Source organism: Henckelia pumila, chromosome 4 (assembly GCF_033568475.1).
Source record: "Henckelia pumila isolate YLH828 chromosome 4, ASM3356847v2, whole genome shotgun sequence".
NCBI lineage: Eukaryota > Viridiplantae > Streptophyta > Magnoliopsida > Lamiales > Gesneriaceae > Henckelia > Henckelia pumila.
The window spans coordinates 138,009,943-138,029,638 of record NC_133123.1 but is presented as its reverse complement, the minus strand read 5'-3'; the positions used below and the strand labels follow the sequence as shown (position 1 = coordinate 138,029,638).

At 35.1% G+C, this 19,696-nt stretch overlaps 3 protein-coding genes across 6 annotated transcripts; 2 read left to right on the top strand and 1 right to left on the bottom strand.

Annotated features, from left to right (window-relative positions):
- Positions 1 to 4,452: 4,452 nt before the first annotated feature.
- LOC140863381 (uncharacterized) lies at positions 4,453 to 10,297 on the top strand. Of its 2 annotated transcripts, XM_073266771.1 has the most exons (15): positions 4,453 to 4,587; positions 4,842 to 5,117; positions 5,204 to 5,238; positions 5,339 to 5,417; positions 5,563 to 5,641; positions 6,559 to 6,642; positions 6,715 to 6,878; positions 7,100 to 7,144; positions 7,579 to 7,735; positions 8,223 to 8,442; positions 8,597 to 8,710; positions 9,037 to 9,162; positions 9,326 to 9,377; positions 9,746 to 9,903; positions 10,000 to 10,297. In XM_073266771.1, exons 2-14 carry the CDS (start codon positions 4,860 to 4,862, stop codon positions 9,896 to 9,898), a joined length of 1,566 nt encoding a protein of 521 aa, XP_073122872.1. In that variant the 5' UTR covers positions 4,453 to 4,587; positions 4,842 to 4,859; the 3' UTR covers positions 9,899 to 9,903; positions 10,000 to 10,297. The 2 variants fall into 2 exon arrangements, with proteins under 2 accessions (XP_073122872.1, XP_073122873.1); XM_073266772.1 differs by lacking the exon at positions 7,100 to 7,144.
- A 1,207-nt stretch (positions 10,298 to 11,504) lies between these two features.
- LOC140867079 (MADS-box protein defh21) lies at positions 11,505 to 14,348 on the top strand. Of its 3 annotated transcripts, none has more exons than XM_073272156.1 (8): positions 11,505 to 11,794; positions 12,223 to 12,424; positions 13,129 to 13,216; positions 13,364 to 13,462; positions 13,607 to 13,648; positions 13,738 to 13,779; positions 13,882 to 14,109; positions 14,203 to 14,348. In XM_073272156.1, exons 1-8 carry the CDS (start codon positions 11,728 to 11,730, stop codon positions 14,221 to 14,223), a joined length of 789 nt encoding a protein of 262 aa, XP_073128257.1. In that variant the 5' UTR covers positions 11,505 to 11,727; the 3' UTR covers positions 14,224 to 14,348. The 3 variants fall into 3 exon arrangements, with proteins under 3 accessions (XP_073128257.1, XP_073128256.1, XP_073128258.1); XM_073272155.1 differs by having other exon boundaries at positions 13,298 to 13,462; XM_073272157.1 differs by lacking the exon at positions 11,505 to 11,794 and adding an exon at positions 11,828 to 11,864 and having other exon boundaries at positions 13,298 to 13,462.
- Positions 14,349 to 16,412: 2,064 nt separating this feature from the next.
- LOC140862952 (amino acid permease 3) lies at positions 16,413 to 18,891 on the bottom strand. Its single transcript, XM_073265984.1, has 6 exons — positions 18,443 to 18,891; positions 18,118 to 18,351; positions 17,942 to 18,035; positions 17,627 to 17,841; positions 17,391 to 17,530; positions 16,413 to 17,290 (listed from the first exon to the last, which is right to left on the bottom strand). The coding sequence occupies exons 1-6, from the start codon at positions 18,567 to 18,569 to the stop codon at positions 16,637 to 16,639; spliced, it is 1,464 nt and encodes a 487-aa protein (XP_073122085.1). The 5' UTR covers positions 18,570 to 18,891; the 3' UTR covers positions 16,413 to 16,636.
- Positions 18,892 to 19,696: the final 805 nt, after the last annotated feature.

The window sequence follows — 19,696 nt, the reverse complement described above, 5'->3', positions numbered from 1 at the left end:
CTTCTTACCTTTTTAGAAAAACCTTCCACTTTAGTTTGATATTGTCTCGTTGCACGCACTACCTAAAAAATTATGAAAATGGTTGGTTATAAATGTTGTCATCCCTAACCTCGGCTACCTAATCTACCACATGTTAGATGAATCCCTTGTAAAACTCAGATGCATAGTGCAAGCTGGTGTAGGTTAGTCAATCCGAGAGACCATTCTTACAAATGAATTATACTCCTTTTTTTTTTCTTTATAGCTTTCTCTAAAAAGTACAGGGTTGTGGTTTTGGGAACATCTACTAGGCTTTTGTTCACATGAATGAGAAATTTTAGCTACGATATGAGTTTTCATTGGTGATTGGTGTCTAGTTGAATGAGTTGCAATTTCTTAATCAATCGAAACATCAATTAACTATTTCTTAGTCAATTAGAACATCACTTAACTAGGAAAGAAACAAAAGTATTGAGTATAGAACATGAAAATGAAGGGTATATAAAACTGAATTAATACATCGAATAATAAGAAAAATTTAAGGCTCGGATTTTAGCTTAAATAAGTATATTCAACTTTAGTTTAATATTGTCGCGTCACTTCCACAAACATTATGAAATGATTGATTAAAAATCTTGTCCTCCCTAACCCAGGTCCCTGGCTTTAATCCCTCTTGAAACTCGGATGATTAGTTCAAGTTGGTATAGGTTATTCAATCTGGCAGACCTTTATTACAAATGAATGATATTCTTCTTATTGTTTTTGTGGTAAAGCTTTCTCTAAGATGTACATAGTTGTGGTTTTGGTAACATTTACTAGGCGTTTGTTCTCATGAACGAGAAGATTTAGCAGCGATATGGGTTTTCGTTAATGTCTAGTCGAATGAGTTACAATTTCTTAATCAATTAGAACAACACTTAACCAGTAAAGAGACTCGAGTATCGGTGTCTAGATATGAAGCTCGACACAATACTAGATTAAAAAGGTCAGTCGCCCGAAGGAGCGACATTGACCATAGTCGTAGCGAGCAGGGTATATAGCACCTAATCAGTCTGAATATTAAGAAAAACCTAAGGTTTGAATTTTATCTCAAATAAGTATATTTGAACTTTGAGCTCAATATAAAGCACTAATGGTTAAATATATAGGCTTGAACTAGAGCTCAAGTTCGAGTTCGGCTCGAAATACACTACGAAAAATGCAGAATTTGCGACTGCCGAAACTGTTGCAAAAACCATTGCCAAAGTCGATTAGCATCGATAGTTTTGAAATGCATCGTTATTGGCACACGCCTTGTTTAATTGGAATAGGTCTGGATTAACGACGATTTTGTAGTAAAAACCGTCGCGATTTTGCCACGGACAGCGACGGTTTTTTTAGTCTCTATCCGCATGTTTTTCTTGTAGTAAAATTTGAGCACGTTTGTGAAATTTTCGAACCATTGCTCGAAAATAAAGACTCAAAATATTTTAGACTCAAAGTCGGCTGAAAAAACATTCGTATGTTTGAATTTGGTTCAAATATTAATCGAATATTTTTTGAGTTAGCTCAAAAAGATTGCGAGCTGGCTCGATTCATTTGCATCCTTGCTAGAAACACAGCAAAAATAGTAGGCTTATTTACTATTTATTGCTAAATATCCATACTTGGGATGCATGTCAAACAAAATACATTTATTCTAACATAAATGAGATGTCAAACTGGTGACATTAATTTAACTAGAAGTTCTAAATGTCACATATTAGACTATTAGTTATGTAAAATAATGGAGGAAAGAAATACATGTTGGTTGTCGTTGTGAATATCTTTATCTACAAAACCATCTTATTTGGTTTGCCACGTTGTATCATGGCATTAAGGTTGAAATGTTTTCTTCTTTCTCTGTTTAAGCCTTGATTGCTTGTTGCATTGTTAACCTATGATCCAATACAGAAATAGGAGGATAGGCGCGGTTGTTATTCCTCGGTTTAATTATAAGATGGACGCTCGTACTCCCTCAAAACAAAATCATGCTAATTTATTTTTCCATGCTTTAGCCTGATTACTTTTATTTTTGTTTTACTTTTCTGTTTATTTTGTGGATTTGGGGAGCTGCAAGAGGTATATGTAGGTCCTTCAAGCACTATATTGTATGAGTGTGTTTTTTATACTTATTGGAATCTTATTTGTCTCATATTTTAGGAACTAATTGCATCTAAGTGTTGTGCATGATTAATGCACTATAATCTCCATCTTTCCTGATTAATCAAGCGTACTTACTTGGTCTGGCAGAGATACCATAAAGTCATGGTTGAGTCATGCCTATTTGCCAGAGCGGAGACAGATTAACGGGTGCGCAAGATCAAACAAGAAGTTGAAGAGATGGCTAAGTTGTGGATTCCATTCATGAAATACAAAGTATGCCTTTTACTTTGAGCTTGTTTGGTTTCAAGAGCTGAGATTTAGTTGGTATAATTGTACCTATCAAATATAGATATCTTATTTTAACAATGAAAACAAGCTAAAACTATGCACTGTGCATAATTTGTGCTTGTGAGGAGATCCGAGTGTCAATATTCATTTTTGTTTCTTCATCTGAATATCCACACAATTTGCAGGTTGAGAAGATAATTATGACTTCAAATGATTTTTGAGAATCTGGTCCTGCAGAGAAAGAAGCTTTGATACGAAAATACAGCATGGATGATGCACTGGAGGATAAAATTTGTGTCTTATACGACCTTTATGTCGAGGTAATAGATACTTCATTTTTTCCTTTTAGGGACTTTCCACCAGTAAATTTTGATCATGTATCCCTAATTTCTTTCATTCCAGAGACAAGAGGAAAATTCAGGTCCGCAAGTCGAAGCATTCTACAAAGAGGTATGACTTTTTACCAGATCTCCTATGCTTTATCACTAGAATTTTTTTTTCTTCAGAATATCGTCTATCGTTGAATCACTCTCACATGCAATTTTTTCACATTTTCGTTTTACGAGCTAGTGTATGAATTGTGAGTTATTAGGTGCACAAACCAATCTTTGCATCTGGTTACCATATGCACATTGACACTGCAGTTATTCCTTCCATCCAACATATTCCCCAATTCATTGAATTAAGACAATCCATGTATGATGTATCTCACATCATCTCAAGTGATACGTGTAATAAAAGATCTTTCATGGTTCGGTAATGACAATCATTGTGCAATCTTTTGCAATTATTGGAAATGACATGTACTAAACATGCAATAGAGTGTTGAGGATTTATGATGCAATGGATTTAGTATCTTTTCTTACTGTCATACTGTGCTGATATTCAAGGTTACTTGGATAGCTATCACTTATAATATATATATATATATATTTTAAAAAACTGAAATGAAAAATGGACTACTTCGCACTAAATCAGCCAGTTTTTGTAAATGTTATGGATTAAAAGTACGTGTTTCGCATATAAATGTAGCTTGCAACATTGTGGCCTAGTAGATTCATGGATGCCCTTGGTATCAGGGATGCGATATCAAGAGCGAAAGGAAGGAGGGGTTTACCGAGCAATTATACGATGGTATGGAGATCTTTTTTTACATCTTGGCTGCGTATTGTCTTGTTTTTTGCCTTTTAAATTAGAAGCCGTTTACTTCATGATATGCCTTTTAAAGCCTTAGTGAATTATGGATACTCAGTAGCTATTAATGTTGCTCAGACACTCCTCCATACTCTAGAGAAGCAAGGAGGAGAGAGGCTCACACTGCTGCCCCCATGAGTTTTGCTTGCACAGACAAGAAGAAACAAGAAAGAGCAAGGGGAAGCTCCAACAGAGAGGTGGATGAAGCTCGGTTCTCGCTGGAGAACTTGCAGGTTTCACAGGCGGAGGACCTGCTGAAACACCGCAGTTCTGTCCCGAAATCGTTCCTCCGCCTAGCTCCGCCTTCGGAATGAGCATCCGAGTTGATATGATCCATGTAGGGAGGGGGGCTATATGCTGCTGTTTTTGTATGAACCACAAAACTATATATTTACCGATAGAATCACATAATTACATGTGGATTTTATACAAATTTGATATTATGTTCTATTTATGTGCCATTTACATGCTATTTTTGTGCTATTTATGTGCTCTGCTATTCAACGGTAAATCATAGCCAAAACTGATACTATGTGCTGTTTATGTGCATTGCCATTCAACGGTACAAATTTTGTCTATGATTTATAAATTCTGCAGTTTTTGCAAAATGAACACTGAAATAGAAGTCGAACTCTATATATTTGTAAATTTCAAGATCATCATCATTTTATAATATCTGTTTAGTATGCTGAGATTCCATCTAGATCCCATGAATTTAGAATATGTTATGGGTTCACGAAGTTCAATTTTGGGCTTCAATTGGCTTATTTATCCATTAGAATGGGCTAGAAAGTAGGGGTTTTGGCCCACACAGAGTTCCTATAAAATCAACGAAGGTGTTGTACTCTGCGCTTCAACCCCGGTACATCTAGGTGTTTTATATCGGGTCATTTTAAAATTTCCTCTCTTTAGCTTCCCAGTTGTGCCAAACTCCCATAGTCAGATTCCTCTGCGGGCGCGGCTCAATTGAAGCGAGTATATGTATTCGGAGAGTTGAAGCAGGTTCAATACATTCTGATTCTCACTGATTTTCTTGTAAAATGCTGCAATCTAGGTCTGAATAAATCGTCATTATATATATATTTTTCTTGATGTGTGCGTTATTGGATTCTCTGAGTGTAAGCTAGCTGCGATTTTTGCGTTTGGAAACGTCAACTTGGAAGATGAGTATTCGTGCAAGTATATTGGTGATGTTAGTGTTTTATGTTCGGGATAGTTTTTTCCTGAGATTATCCTGTTATTTTTGAACTTTCCAGTGATTTCTGCCCTAACTTATGGGCAACGAGACCGATCAGCTGCTTCCCCAGGGTACCCAATCCCTGCAAAATATATCACCAGTACCAACATCCAACGATGTGACCTCTGTATCGGCTGCTGACTCTAGGAGTAATCTTTTTCCTCTTCGCCAGTCGAATGTACCCAATCAAACTTTTCCACACCAGTATATCCCCGTATCCAATGGTTCTCAAGCAGAATTTGAGAGTAATAGTGATATTGAAACTGCGGCTCAGCATGTTGTGCTTCATGAACAAGTACGTCGTTTTAGTAATTAGTAATTATTCGTTAGGGTATCCCGCTGATGCTCTAATCATATTACAATTGTCTGTTACTTTTTCAGGAAATTTCCACGCAAAAGATCATTCAAAGCCACAGGTTTGTACCAAAATTTCATCTTATAGGTTTAAGCTCTACGTGGGAAATGGTACAATGAAACCAGCTTTAAAATAAGTTTTTACATGTATGATGATTTCAGAGAATCAATTGTTGCAACTGGTCCTTCTGAGTACCGTAAAGACTTTTTGTCTGAATACCATGACCCAAATGCTCTCAAGGTTAATATATCTACCACCGTTTTACTTCCTTCTCTATTATTTTCATTATGTGTCCTCTTTCCATTTGATAATTATCCTCGCGACAATTTATTTCTCTACACCTTGGCGACTTATTTTAGTTCAATTGACTATTTTTATGTCACAGGAACATTTACTTAAAATGGCCACTCATCATCGAACAGAAATGGCTTTAAAACGTGGAAAGCCGACCTTTATGGAGGATGGTTGAATACTGTACTTTTCAATAATTTTTTTATGCATTTATTGGAAAAAGATGCTTGAGAAAACTTTTAAAATATTTCCCTGTCCTAGTCCATGGAATAATAAATCTGATTTGGGATGTTAGCTTGGACTGATTCCTTTCTTCTCAGTAATAGATGAACCTACTTTGTGGTTAGTTCTTGGCTCAATAAAGTGATTTTTTTTTCCCAAAAGTAGTATCATGATAAGCTCATCACTTTGGACTCAATTGCAGGGCAAGGTATTTTTATGTGTTTTCTTTAAAGGCTTTTCCCTGCCTTGCCCTTTTTCCTGATCATAGCAAGGATATTGTGTTAACATTACATTATTTCGTGGAAATTGCTCACCACCCTGATTAAGTTACCTGCTCACACAGTTCACATATATCACCGCAGATGTGCCGATGTATTCTTTTTAACTGACTCTGACCTTGCATTGTGAACTTCATTATGTGTGACAGTGGTATACTTGACCACAACTGTAGTTGGTATCAGGACAATTATTTGAAAAAAATGGTGATATTATCATCATTTTAGTTAATTAGTTAATGGAAAGAGTCATGATGTTTCAACATGAACAGTGAATTTTAGCTTTTGTCTCATACTTGAAGGATGCTAGACAATCTCTGCCAAATAATACTTTTTAAGGATCGCATTTTGAACTAAGTACTAATTTGGGATTTTCTGTAATATGATCTAAAGACTTCTACTGTAGCCTTTCATTAAGTAAACTTTGAGCTTTTGTGAAACCGATTCAGTGATGATGAAGAATATAGAATTCAGAAAATATTTCTTTTTGTCTAAAGATATCTAGCTAAAATATTAGGTATTAGAAATGACTAAATCTGATATGAGTTTCTTTCTTCTTCTTCTTTTTTTTTTTTTTTTTTTCTTTTGGCTAGGCAATTCAGAGATTGGAAATGGATATGGAGTTCCTGGTGGAGGTGCTTATTATGGCGCTTCCATTCCCAACGTTGTAAACCATGGTACAAATAGTTTTCTTCCCTGAATCAGTTCACTGAAAAAATAGTTGACATTAAGCTTCTCTGAATCATTAGAAAGAGATGCCCAGAAAACGAGCCAAAACAAAGCAGGGCTTGATTGTGAGTCAGGACAGAAGTCAATGGCTAAAGATTTACCTGAATATCTCAAGCAGAAACTTAGAGCAAGGGGTATCCTGAAAGATGATCACAATGCAGTGAATCCTGGCATGTCGGGCCATGTTAGTTGATCGTTTTCTTGTATTTTTTATTCATCCTCCTATTTAGTTTATTTATCAAGAGTTTTGAGTTAGGAAACAAACTCCTGGTTACATGGCTATCCTAATGAGTTTTGGGGTCGTATGATCACTTTCTAGCGGTTTTCATTTTTATTTCATCTATGCTTCCTTTTGATATCTCCATGACTATTTATTAAACTGTTATGTGGAACTTTGCATTCTAGAGGTTGGAGACTCATTCACTTCAGGCAACCCTGCCTCCGGGATGGGTGAGCATCAGTTTCTTGTCTTCTGATATATCATTGTAAAATTATGACTGTTATTTCTTGAAATGAATTAGCTGAAACATGAATTGTACTGTAGCTAGTTGAAATCTGCTTTCATAGAAGACCAATCCATCTTTCATACACGTTGATTCTCCCTTTATTTACCTGTTTGTTAAACCTTCTGATGTGAATATGGTATGCATATTCACTTTTTATGGAACTTTAACAAGAGATCAGTTTCTTGATTCCATGCATCTTAAGTGATTCTGTGATATCACTAGAACTGAAACTCTCCAAAAATCTGCTACCGAAATTTATAGCATTTTGTTTTGAACATCAGAAAATATGTTAATATCCTGTCATACCATGAGTTACCTTGTAGCATCATTTTATTATTTCATCGCTTGCTTGTCTTTCTTCTCCAAATTATTATGTAGATTGAGGGAAGGGACCCCGAAAGTAGTGCTGTATTTTATTATAATCAGAATTCAAGGACAAGTCAGTGGGAAAGACCTCTCAATGCTGCTTCAATTTATGTATTGGCGACGCCTCCTCTTCCAGAAAATTGGGTAGAGGCATTTGATGAAACAACAGGTACCACCGGTTTAAATAACTTCAAAATCTAGATATCGTATTGTATAAAAGTTACATGAGAAATTGCAGAATCCATTGTATTATTTTATGGTTCAGTAAGTATATTATATTTTTTCCAGTTTTCTGATTTAAATTTTTTGTGGATGAAAATCAAGTAATTTGATTTCTTTGTTTATTTGCTATTCAGCTTGACAAGCAATCTTCAATATTCTCTACTTGCGGGGATTTTTCATCTGATCCATAATATATGTGTGCACATATGATACTAAGCTCATCTGTTAGCTGTTTCTTAATACAGACTTTCAGTCGGAAATTTATATGTGCTGTTTATTTTTTGGTTGATGCCATTATTTGAAGCATCGAGTGATGCTCAGGTTCTCACTTCTCAACCTTGCATCTATGCAAATGTTCTGATATTAATTAGTCTTCTGTTGTCCGTTCTCTTAAAACTAAAGTCTGCACAAATGTAAGACCACTGCTTTCTCAGGTCAAAAGTATTACTACAACCAAAAGACTAATTTGTCTCAGTGGGTGCATCCAAGTGGACAACAGCAACTCAACTCACAACCTTATGACAGAATACCCTCTGCTACTGCAGTGGTTGGAAATTTGGGAGATCAGCCTTTCAAGTTTCCTAAATGCATGGGATGTGGTGGGTGGGGAGTGGATCTTGTCCAGTCTTGGGGCTATTGTCGTCACTGCACAAGGTTCGTGCTGTGGGTATAATTTAGGAGTTTCATATTAAAGTTCTTGTGAGTGGTTTTTTTTTTTAATCTCCGATAATTGGAGGATAGATTTGTGCATAGTTTTTTTCCCGGATGATGCGAGTCTACAAATCTTAATTTTTCCTTTTATGTTCAGACTTCACAATCTTCCACAAGCCCAGTATTCATCAGCCTCCACAGACAGCCTGCAGCAAACGACCTCTGCTGCTAAAAGTAATGAAGACTTGGACAAGAAGTCCACGAAAAACAGGTATTCTCTTTTAAGTCGTCCAGCTCATGCACATTCTCTTTCACTTTGCTTTGTATCAGTCCTGTTTTTATATGGTGTGGTTTCATTTTTTGGGGCAAGGCAAATGGTGTTTTCTTAAGTTTAAAAGGATAAAAAAGTGCAAACTGATAATGATAAAGTAGAAACAAACAAAGGGTTGGGTGGGTTCATTTTGCATGTCAAATCTCCTTGAATTCGTCATGTTTGTGTAGTCTCAGGGGAAATGTGATTTTATATGTTCTATAAATTGCTACACAGACCACAGGCTTATAGTACCTCTAGTTTAATTGCCATATTTGGGAGTACAGATCTGATCTTAAGCCACCGCTTAGTAAAGGCTTCAAAAAGGGTGGGAAGAAGCGAGCCCATGCCGAGGATGATGAGTTGGATCCAATGGATCCAAGTTCCTATTCAGATGCTCCTCGTGGTGGCTGGTATGATACTAGTTTCATGTCAAGCATTGCGACAAAGAATCTCTTTTACTTACTTTATAGAGCTACAAAATACTCTCTTCAAAATTGTGCAATTTAGTTGTTATTCGAGATCTTAAAGAAGCGCACTTCCCACTTTTGAGTTAGCATACTGCTGAATTTACAGGGTTGTTGGACTTAAAGGAGTACAACCAAGAGCAGCAGACACCACTGCCACGGTATGTAAAACTATTATTTTGAATGTATACCTACCTTCAAAGTGTACATGAAAGAAACACAATGTGGAAAATTGTAAAAAATGGAAGAAGAAAAAAAAGGCCAACTCGAAAAAAATATTTGTTAGCAAGAGTTTCAGTGTGATGCTTTATTACTTTCGATGCCCGAGTAGAAGGACATAACGTAGTTTGAAGCTGTATGTTCCTTATAAGCAAGCACAGCTTCCTGAATAAACAAGTTTTTGATTCCCTTCGTCGATAATCATGTTTCTTATTTTGGTGGCATGTGATGCATGTCCTTACTGGGATGTTATAATCGGTATGTGATTCCTTTTGTTGAAGTTGTTGTGCCCCGAAACTTCAAATTTCAGGGTCCCCTCTTTCAGCAGCGGCCTTATCCGTCTCCAGGGGCAGTCTTGCGCAAAAATGCTGAATTCGCCTCTCAAAAGAAAAAGGGTAAATCTCATTTTACTCCTATATCCAAGAGAGGAGATGGCAGTGATGGTCTAGGTGATGCTGACTGAATGAGGTAAATTTACGTCTCTCTTCTTTTGCACATAGTTCATTCACATAACGTGACTCAAACCAAATTTTGTGCGTTGCTTATGCTTCTTTTTTCCTTTAGATTGGAGCAAAGGTCATGCTTAATGGTTGGAAGTGTAAGTGTGTAACAATGTCATCTGTACAGCCGATATATATGAGCTCAGAATTTGTTGCAGGATGGAGTTAGATTTCTTCACTGGAGGCAACGTGTCCATATGTATTCTAGAAAATTATTAGTGTAACAATTTTAAGAAACTTGCTCGCCTTTTAAAGCTCAAATTCAAAATCCCAATTGGAAAATAAATAGATTTCAGTCTTCCCTGGCCACCATATTGGAGCAGGTTCTGTTTCAAGTAAAAGTTATAATCTTTTAAATTTCATCTGAAACTTGTGCTTAATGATACATCATAATCAATGACTGAGAATTGAGTCAAACATAATGCATGTGTTTTCTGATAATTCAATATGTTGACTATTAATATCATGAGAGCTATCTGGAAGACCCTTTTGTCAACCTTTAACCTCGAACTGTGGCCCCGTACGTTTTATCTTAGTATTAATATTTGGAATTTTGAAAGATTTTTGTGATTTATTGCCCGATTCATTCAGAATTTAACCCAAGTTAATGAATGAATTAAAGACAAGTCAAAACAAGGCTTATTACTAATTTATTACAATATTGATCATGAACACTACTAGGATAATCACTTGGTACATCGGAGTCGGATTCATTTAATAAGCTACCTAATATTGCTGATATGAAAATCCTGTACCAACCATAAATTATTGAATAGGATCCCATTTCTTGCTTTCTATATATATATATAACAAATTTCGAGGCTGATGTTTGGGTATTGCAATAATTGTCTTGGCTAGAGCAATTGAAATGTGTTGAGCTATGTACGGTTTAAATTAAAATATTTTAGTCTATCGTTATAATCAGCTTTTGATAAAATGACAAACAATCGATCATACCATCGACTGGCTTGACTAGTTAGTACTCATCTATATTGACTTAAATGAGAGGATGGTGGGAATAAAATCATGATAACATTTGTCCCGTCTATTTATGACAAAGGTTTTTTAGCCCAATTCTTCCCTTTAAAAGAAGCGTATTGAATTTTTGGCGTTTAAAAGACAGCCAAAATGGGGAAAATTCAGGAATATTTGGTAGCTTGGGGGAGCAGTGGTGGTTAAATGTCAACAACGATGTATTTCCTCAAACACAAAGGAGGACATATTTCTTACAAGAATTTAATTACACTATTACAGCAAAAGAAAACTTTAACTGCTAAAAGTCACAATATTATTATTACCGATATAAGTGCATGAGAGGGATGGAACACCAAAATTCTTAATGTCCCTCATACATACATCCATGCATTAATATAATATTATATATATTCTTTCCATTTCTTTGTCACTTTCTTGACTATTCTTGTAGTTTTAATTCATGTTATTCACCCTCTCAAATATTTGTCATTAAATCTCATGGATAATTAATATTCGAAAAGCAGTTAATTAATTCCCTAGCTAAAAATCAATAATCTAGCACTCTCATGTTTGTATCAACTAGTGCATTTAAGTCATTAACATCTTGATTTATGGCTGGAGAAATAATTTCCTGATCATGGTGCATGATAAAATCAATGCTTATTCATGTCAAGAAACTCTCATTTAATTTCATAATATTATATATACATATATATTGTGTATGTATATATAGAGATTGAATGCATGTGACTACATGCTCATGCATGCATGATCATCTTATCTTGTCTTACATATATAATAGACGCAATAATCAAACATGGCGTATATTACACGGTCCAGCCCAATCCCAAATACCAACAAATTACAGGGCACAGAAGAACAAGGTAAAACAAAGTTTCTTTTGCCCCAACTAAATTCTACTTTCTCCAGTTTAAGAATTTCTTACAGATTCCAGTAAGTTTCGTTCAGCTTCTTTTTGCCAAAAATCTTGAGTTTCTACTTCAGATTATCTCAGTTTCGAAAAGATTTTTTTAGCCTCTTGAGTATTATACATTTATACATATAATATAAATATTGGTCTGTCACAATGCTTCAGCCATGGTTAATCAAGATAATTATTTTGTAGTAAATTTTACCAAACTAGATCCTTTGTTTAGTCTTGTCATCGTTCTAATACTGGAGTTATTTTGCTTGATAATCACTGCTAAGTGCTTTCTTTTATCTTAAATCAGTAAATTTGCTCCACCCTTCTGATTTTCGCTAATCTCTTTGTTTGTTTTGGATATTTTTTTCTCACAATATATATATATAGTTTGCAAGTTAGATATGGGAAGAGGGAAGATAGAAGTGAAGAGGATTGAGAACAACACGAGCAGGCAAGTCACGTTTTCGAAACGGAGGGCCGGTTTGATGAAGAAGACACATGAGCTTTCTGTGCTTTGTGATGCTCAGATTGGACTCATTGTTTTCTCTAGCAAAGGCAAGCTCACTGAATACTGCACTCCTCAGTCGAGGTAAATTCATTTTTAAAAAATTATATTATGAAATTCCCAGCTTATTCTTGTTTTTTTTGTTTCAAAGTATAACATATGAAATTCTTTTAGGTTTTTTAAGGGTTTCTTGAAATGCATGTATATTATGTGGATGTCTTTGGTCACTGGTTGTGATGAGCTAATATGATATATTCTTTTTAATTTGATCTAATATTTATACTAAGCACACATAAAAGGGAATTAGCTTAGCCCTTTTCATTCTTTTTTTCCTTGTTTATTCCCTTAATTTTCTCATTAATTATATTGTATTATTGAAGGCATTGATTTTTGTTGTTTGATTAGGCCGCCTAAAGCAACTATAATCAGCTAGCTTCAAGGGTTTCTTGAATTAGTTTTATTTGATTGAGGACTATACAATTTCATACATCCGACGTGGTGGATTATAGTATATTATAAAATATTTCAAAACAGCCAAATTAATTGTCTGAAAAAATGTGTTCAAGAGGAGCCAAAATATGAAGATAAAATTATAACTCTGTGTATTCAATTTGAAGGACTAGTCAGTCAAAATTAAGTTATTCCAAAATTTTTATGAGAAAATCGACTAAAATTCGCGTAGAAAAGTTTGGGATTTGGAAGAAAGTGAGTTATATATTCAGATCGAGGTTCGCCACAAACCGATTATACATACAATATCTTCATTTTGATTAAATATTTTTTTACAGCATGAAGCAAATGATAGATAGGTACGTGCAGTCCAAGGGAATTTCTTTGTCAGATGGAAACAATCGTACAGGACCAGCCCCATTCAATGTACGTATATATTACAAACTTAAAAGTACTATATCATAACTATTGTTTATAATTAAATAAATTTATATATATTAATACCAGGGTCAGATGTTCAAAGAACTAACACAAATGAAAAGGCAAACTTTGAATCTTCAATTAACCCTTCAGAGATACAAAGGAGATGATTTGAGCAGCGTGCAATTCGAGGAGCTTCGCCAACTCGAACAGCAGCTCGAGCACTCAGTCGACAAGGTTCGCGCCCGGAAGGTAGAATTATTTATTACCAACTACATCTGAAAATTATTAGTAAACTACTATACATATAATATTGGTTTTCATGATGATTAATTTTGGTAGTTCATGGATATAATTTTTATTCGATTGTTGGATTGAATGCATGCATGCACGCAGTTTCAGCTACTTCATGAGCAGCTGGAAAATCTCAAGAAGACGGTAATTAAATCTTGTTTAATTATCAATCTGATATTTTCCCTATAAATAATATTTCAGTAACTTTTGTTCCAAATAATGTTATACTTCAGGAATTACTGCTGGAGAAGGAAAATCAAGAAATGTACCACTGGGTACTGTAAAATCTCTCTTTTAATCAATACCCTTTGGATCAAATTTTGACAAAATTCAGGCAACATTTTTCAAATGAGATGTCTATATATATATTTCTACAGTTAATGGGCAGTCAGATTCAGAAACAGGCAGAAATAGAGCACAATCAAGAGGCCATGAAAGAGCTCAGATTAATGGAACAAGAGCCATTACTGAACCAGTTTCCATTCTTTGGAGAAGATATTGGAGAACAGCCAAGTTCTGTGCAACTACAATTAGCAACTCTGCAGAATCCACATCCCTATAGGTTGCAGCCTAGCCATCCTAATCTTCAAGATTTCGGCACGTCGGTACGTAACGATCGCGAATATATATAGATTATAATCCACCATTTTTTTATGAATTTGGTATATATATGACTTTTGAAATATATTGTTTTGCAGAGCGATTATGGCGCCACTTGAGAGGGACTCGTGATTTCATGGGAGATATCATTCGATTTCTTCATGCATGCTTCTGTGAAGAAATTCATAACGTAGGATTATCTATATATATATATATATATATGTGTGTTTGCAAATTAAAATTGTGTAAGGAAAATTATATATCTTCAAAGTTTCAGTGACATGCATTATTGTAGTAGTAAGTGTTGATCACATATGGCAAAATTAATGTAGATGGTTCCTTTAATATCCCCTACATGTTATACATACACATACATGTGTGTGTTTGTGTGTGGGCTCAGAAAATGGATGGTATAGTATTTTCTTAATTGGGCCATAGGGTGCATTAGTGTTTGGTCCAGGCAATGTGGTCATCTGATCTTATATGGGCTTATGGATTCACAATGTATGTAGTATATGTATTATTTAATTTAGAATGTAGCCCGTATATATTTGAAAGAAATAGTTCTCCAAGCATATAAAGAACGAACGTACTTAAAAAATAATTTAATATTTAGTATGTATTTTGCACATAGTAATTAATAGAGTTCAAAATAATATGTAATTTTCAAATTATATATGAAGTTAATCACACGAGAATACATGCATACTAGGAACTTTATACAAAATAAAAGAACAAATATTTTAGGTAGCGTAAATCTTTGAAAAATTATTGGATATATGTTTTAAAATATTTCTATCCAATAGAGTTTTGGGATATTTTCCAATAAATAATGAGTGGCTTTTGCAAGTCAGAGAGACTAGTAATAGCGTGACAAATTTTCTAAGCACTCTATTTCAAAGTCAAACTTCACTTTTGTACCTATATGTTCAAACCTGACTGAAATAATTGCAAAGTGAAAATAAAACATTAGATTAAAAATTTATATATTAGAATTCGAGTTCGAGCTACAAATTAAAGATATAATTCTAGAAAAAATTGTGGGAAAACTATTTTCAAATAAATATTTTGAGTGAAAAAAAATACTGTACGTGCCTACGTGGGAATATCGAGCTAGCAGCCTAGCACACTATATATATGTGTGTTCAATTACGTTTTGGTTCGATTTTTATAAAGAGTACTCTAACCAAACAATATTTAATTGGTTTTCAAAAATTTCAAACCCAAACCATAAAATTGGATGTGGTTCAGATTGACCTTAGTTTAGATGATTCATTTTAATTTTTAAGTGATAAATTTCACGGTTAACTAATGTATGAAAGTTAAACATTTTATTTGATAGTGAACTAGAATGGTTATAAGTAAAATTATATCATACATCTTGACTTCGTTTAATACTTTTGATTTGGTTTCTGAACACCTCTAACTAGCACGTCTAATTTTGTTAATTAAATGGTTAAAACTATCTGTGTTGACTCCAAGAATCAAGATATGAGTCCACGTGATGAGACGGGTTTACTCATCGCTCCTTAAATTCATATGTGATAAAAATATATACAATTCTCTTTTCTTTTTCCGAAAACTTGTGCATAAAATATAAAATCAATGATTTTTTTAAAAGTAGTAATTTAAAGTAACTTATTTCTGTTGTTTTTTTTTTTTTTTTAAAACATGGCTCTATTGCAAACTAGTGAACCCAAATCAAAGCTTGCGCAATGGATTTGATCGGTTCTAAATCGTTCAACATGGACCGCATACTTAACTATTATCTTCCTTCAGTGGTGTGTTTGGGGGGAACACACATTTCATGGTTCTTATCAACTCTAATCTTATCTATATTTTTTTGGGGTCGCATCAATATATATTTTTCCATAACTTGTAGATTTCAAATTACATTCTTTTCAAAAAACAAAAAAAAAAAAAATTGGGTCTTGCATTTTTATTTTTTTTTCAAAAAAAAATTGAAGACAAGCAGTGAACCTAACCGTGTGCTGTTTTATTAATAATGGTATTGATTCCATAATCATTAGTCACGGGTAGCTTAAGGACAGCATTAGGGATGTGGGTACGTACTGTCTTAACTTATTCTGGTGGGTGACGACGGTGTCCATTGGTGACCAGTTTAATTTTTCATACTAATATTTTTTTAGTTGATTCATTGCATACGACTGGCCTACGGTTTATTTGATTAACATTATTTGTAGGATAACGATTAATGTGTTTAGTTTGAAAGTTTAAATATTCAGGTTGAATTTGGAATTCTAAATAAGAATTATTAGGTGAAACCGAAGACTTTATAGGACTTGAATTGAGTGTCACAATATTTCATAATAAACAAAGAAAAGATTACATGGAGAAAAATTTATGTGTGATTCTCGACTCCCATCGAATACTTAAAAATGCCCACTTTTCTCCCCTTGTTACATCCAAACCCATAGCCCTAATAAAATTCTCGAATGAAAATAAACTACTAAAATTAAAGCCCCATTCCGTATAAATTCTCGCTTGTAACCAAACCGAACGAGCCGATGATCACGAAACACCCTTGAAAGGCTTGTAAGACTTAAGATCAGAGACTACTCCAGCAAACGAGCCAACAGCAGCAGCAATCGAAATGATCAAACAAGCAGCACTCAAAATCTGCAAACTGATCCATCTCGCGCTCCATTTCGGAATCTTCTTTTGCACAATGTACATCTCCACCGGAAAATAAACGGTCAGCGGCCAAAACCCGAAGGCTCCGAGGATCCCCACGACATCGTTGAAGAAAGGCATCAGCATCGAAATCACGGTGGTTATGATCACGAAAACGGTCCTCCACACGAGCCTGAACAAGTTCAGTTTAAAAGATTTGAGTCCCGGAACAGGGACCGCGATCTCTTTCGCGATGAATTTGCTGTTGGGGTACCATCCCGCCACGGTTTTCTCCACGAACGCGAAGAGGGGCTGGCAGTAAACCTGGTATGCCCCCACTAGGTGAACCACTATGGCTATGTTGGCTATGTCCAGAAGCCAGTAGGGGTTGTAGAATCCGAAACCCGTGAGGAGGTTTCCGGGGGAGCTGTCTCCGAATGCGGCGTAGCCAAAGCAACCACACAACATGTAGAAAACCGTTGTCACGGCCACGCTCAGGAATGTGGCTTTCTTCATTGTTTTGTGCTCTGATGGCGGAGATTTTATTGTATCCTGTAATGAAATTACAAAGTAGACTACATGGTTACTAAAATTATTTCATGTTTTAGTTCAAAAGATGATCAAATCAAATCAAACATATATATATATATACCTGAATTTCGATAAGAATGAGGGAGTAAGAGTAGGCAAAAGCTATGGCTCCAAGTGCTTGAAAACTCCTCCAGACCTTTTGAGTTTCGGTGACTGTTCCGATGCTTACTCCGGTGAGACTTCCTTGAATTTTACCATTTTCTGTTTCGAAAATTCGGTATAGATCAGAAAATATACTTCTTTATGAAATGGTATTAATTCTAAAATCCAAGAGGGGGTGTGGAAAATTAAAGTCACCTGCAACTTTGCCAATTCCAAGGCCTAAACCAATGGTGGAATAAGTAAAGGACATGATTGCAGCAACAATGGAGAGCCACCAAATCTGATCGAAATCTGGGATTTGTGAGAAAATTATCTCTATCACACCAAATGCAATCATATAAGGATTGCTGGAAATTCTGCAAGGGCTGTCGTCTCCTTTCGAATGGAAGCAATTGGACTTCTGAATTGCCCTGTTCCATTAATAGTAAATTTTCCCATACAGATTAGAACACTAATTCTCATACAGATTAAAAGAAAAATCTTTGTAAAAAGTAGTAGTTTGATTCTTACATCATGCTTATAGATGATGCAATGGTGTAACCAATGGCAACTCCAAAAAGATTCAAATACTGAATCGCCCCACAAACTTTAACCTGGAACCCACCTGAAATTCCAAGAAAATCTTCAGAATTACTTCACATGAATACAAATTAAACTTCAAGCTTCCTGTATCAAGAAAAACATACCCAAATTGGCTCTGACAGCGTCCATGTAAGTGTAGTTCCTCTTCCCGTTGTCCGGGTCGCCGGTGCGGTAACATGTTGCCAGAAGAGAAGAGGTGTAATAGGTGACAAAAGAGAACAAGAACAAAACAGTTGGCCCAGCAATCCACCCCAGTTGAGCTGTGGCCCAAGCCAAAGACAAAACACCAGACCCAATCACAGCTGTTATGATATGAGCACTTGCAGTCCAGAGAGTACCTATTCACAGCAGAGAAAGAAAGAAAACCATTCAATCAAGAACATAACTTTACATGAAAGAAAAATTGGCTGTGAATATAAGAAACTATACCAGTTCTTTTGAGGCGACCATCGTCGTCGTAACACTTGAAGCCAACCTGATCAGTAGCTACATTGATGGAGACATCCAAGGCTTGTGGTTGGCGATTCTGGGTCGATCCTGTATTCTCGGCAGCCATCTTTTTTTTTTTTTTGCAAGTATTTTTTTCTTGTTGGGGAATCCGAAAACCAAGAAAATATTAAATTTAATTTCAGAATATATATATATATATATATATATATATATGTATAGTTCCACGGCGGGAGACAAGAAAGTGTGAAGATCAATCAGAGTATTGAATGCTCCAGTTTCTTCACAGAAATTCGGTGCATGGAATCGGCACCAGTCCCAACAGGGTTCTCCTCGCCTGTTGTTTGAATTTAATTCACTCCAAGAAATTGTCACACTTTTCAAGAATTTTGCGAGTGATTATTAAGAAAAGGAATGGGGTTCTTGAATTTGTTTGAAAATGGAGAGGGGAGTTGGCGGTATATATACAGAGGATAAAGGTGAGGTTGGCTGAAGCCAGGTGAATTGATTATTACACTAGGACAAAAGATACGCGCTTTGTCAACGAGTAGACTGCCCCACTCAATTTCAGAGTGGAAATAGATTATCTAAATATCATACGTATTTGGTTCAAAATGTGTTCCTAATTTTCGGTCTACCCCGATCAAAATAGGAAGCTTCATGCGACGAGGAGTCTATCAACATTTTAATTTCTTTGATCGCGAAAAAGTTTCGAGGCATTCGACGGATATAGATATATAAGATAGTTGCACAGATGACAGAACTACAGAAGACATAATCTGATTTAGCCATTGGTTAATTATTTTGGTAAAAGGGTTAGTTTCGTACTCGGATGTAATATTATAGGGCAAATGCTACATGCACATAGAGAGTTACACATTGAGTTACACATTTTACATGAAATTACAAAATTATCCCTCCACTTTATTTGAAATTTTTTTTTCCAAAATACATCAAGGATATTTATGTAATGTCAAGTGTAACGTATAACCCAACGTGTAACCTTTAGTGTACATGTAGCTTCATCTAATATTATAAATCTATGTGATTTGGTTTCTAAACTTTAGATTAATTTTGTACAAACTAGATTTTAGATTTATGTAAGACTCCTAAATAAATTCAAAGCTACCACCTTCCTTGAATTAACCCACCCCATCTCTACCCTATCCTATGTATGTATAATATAAATAGCGATATCTATCGTGTCAAATTCAAATAACATGCAATCAATGTTAT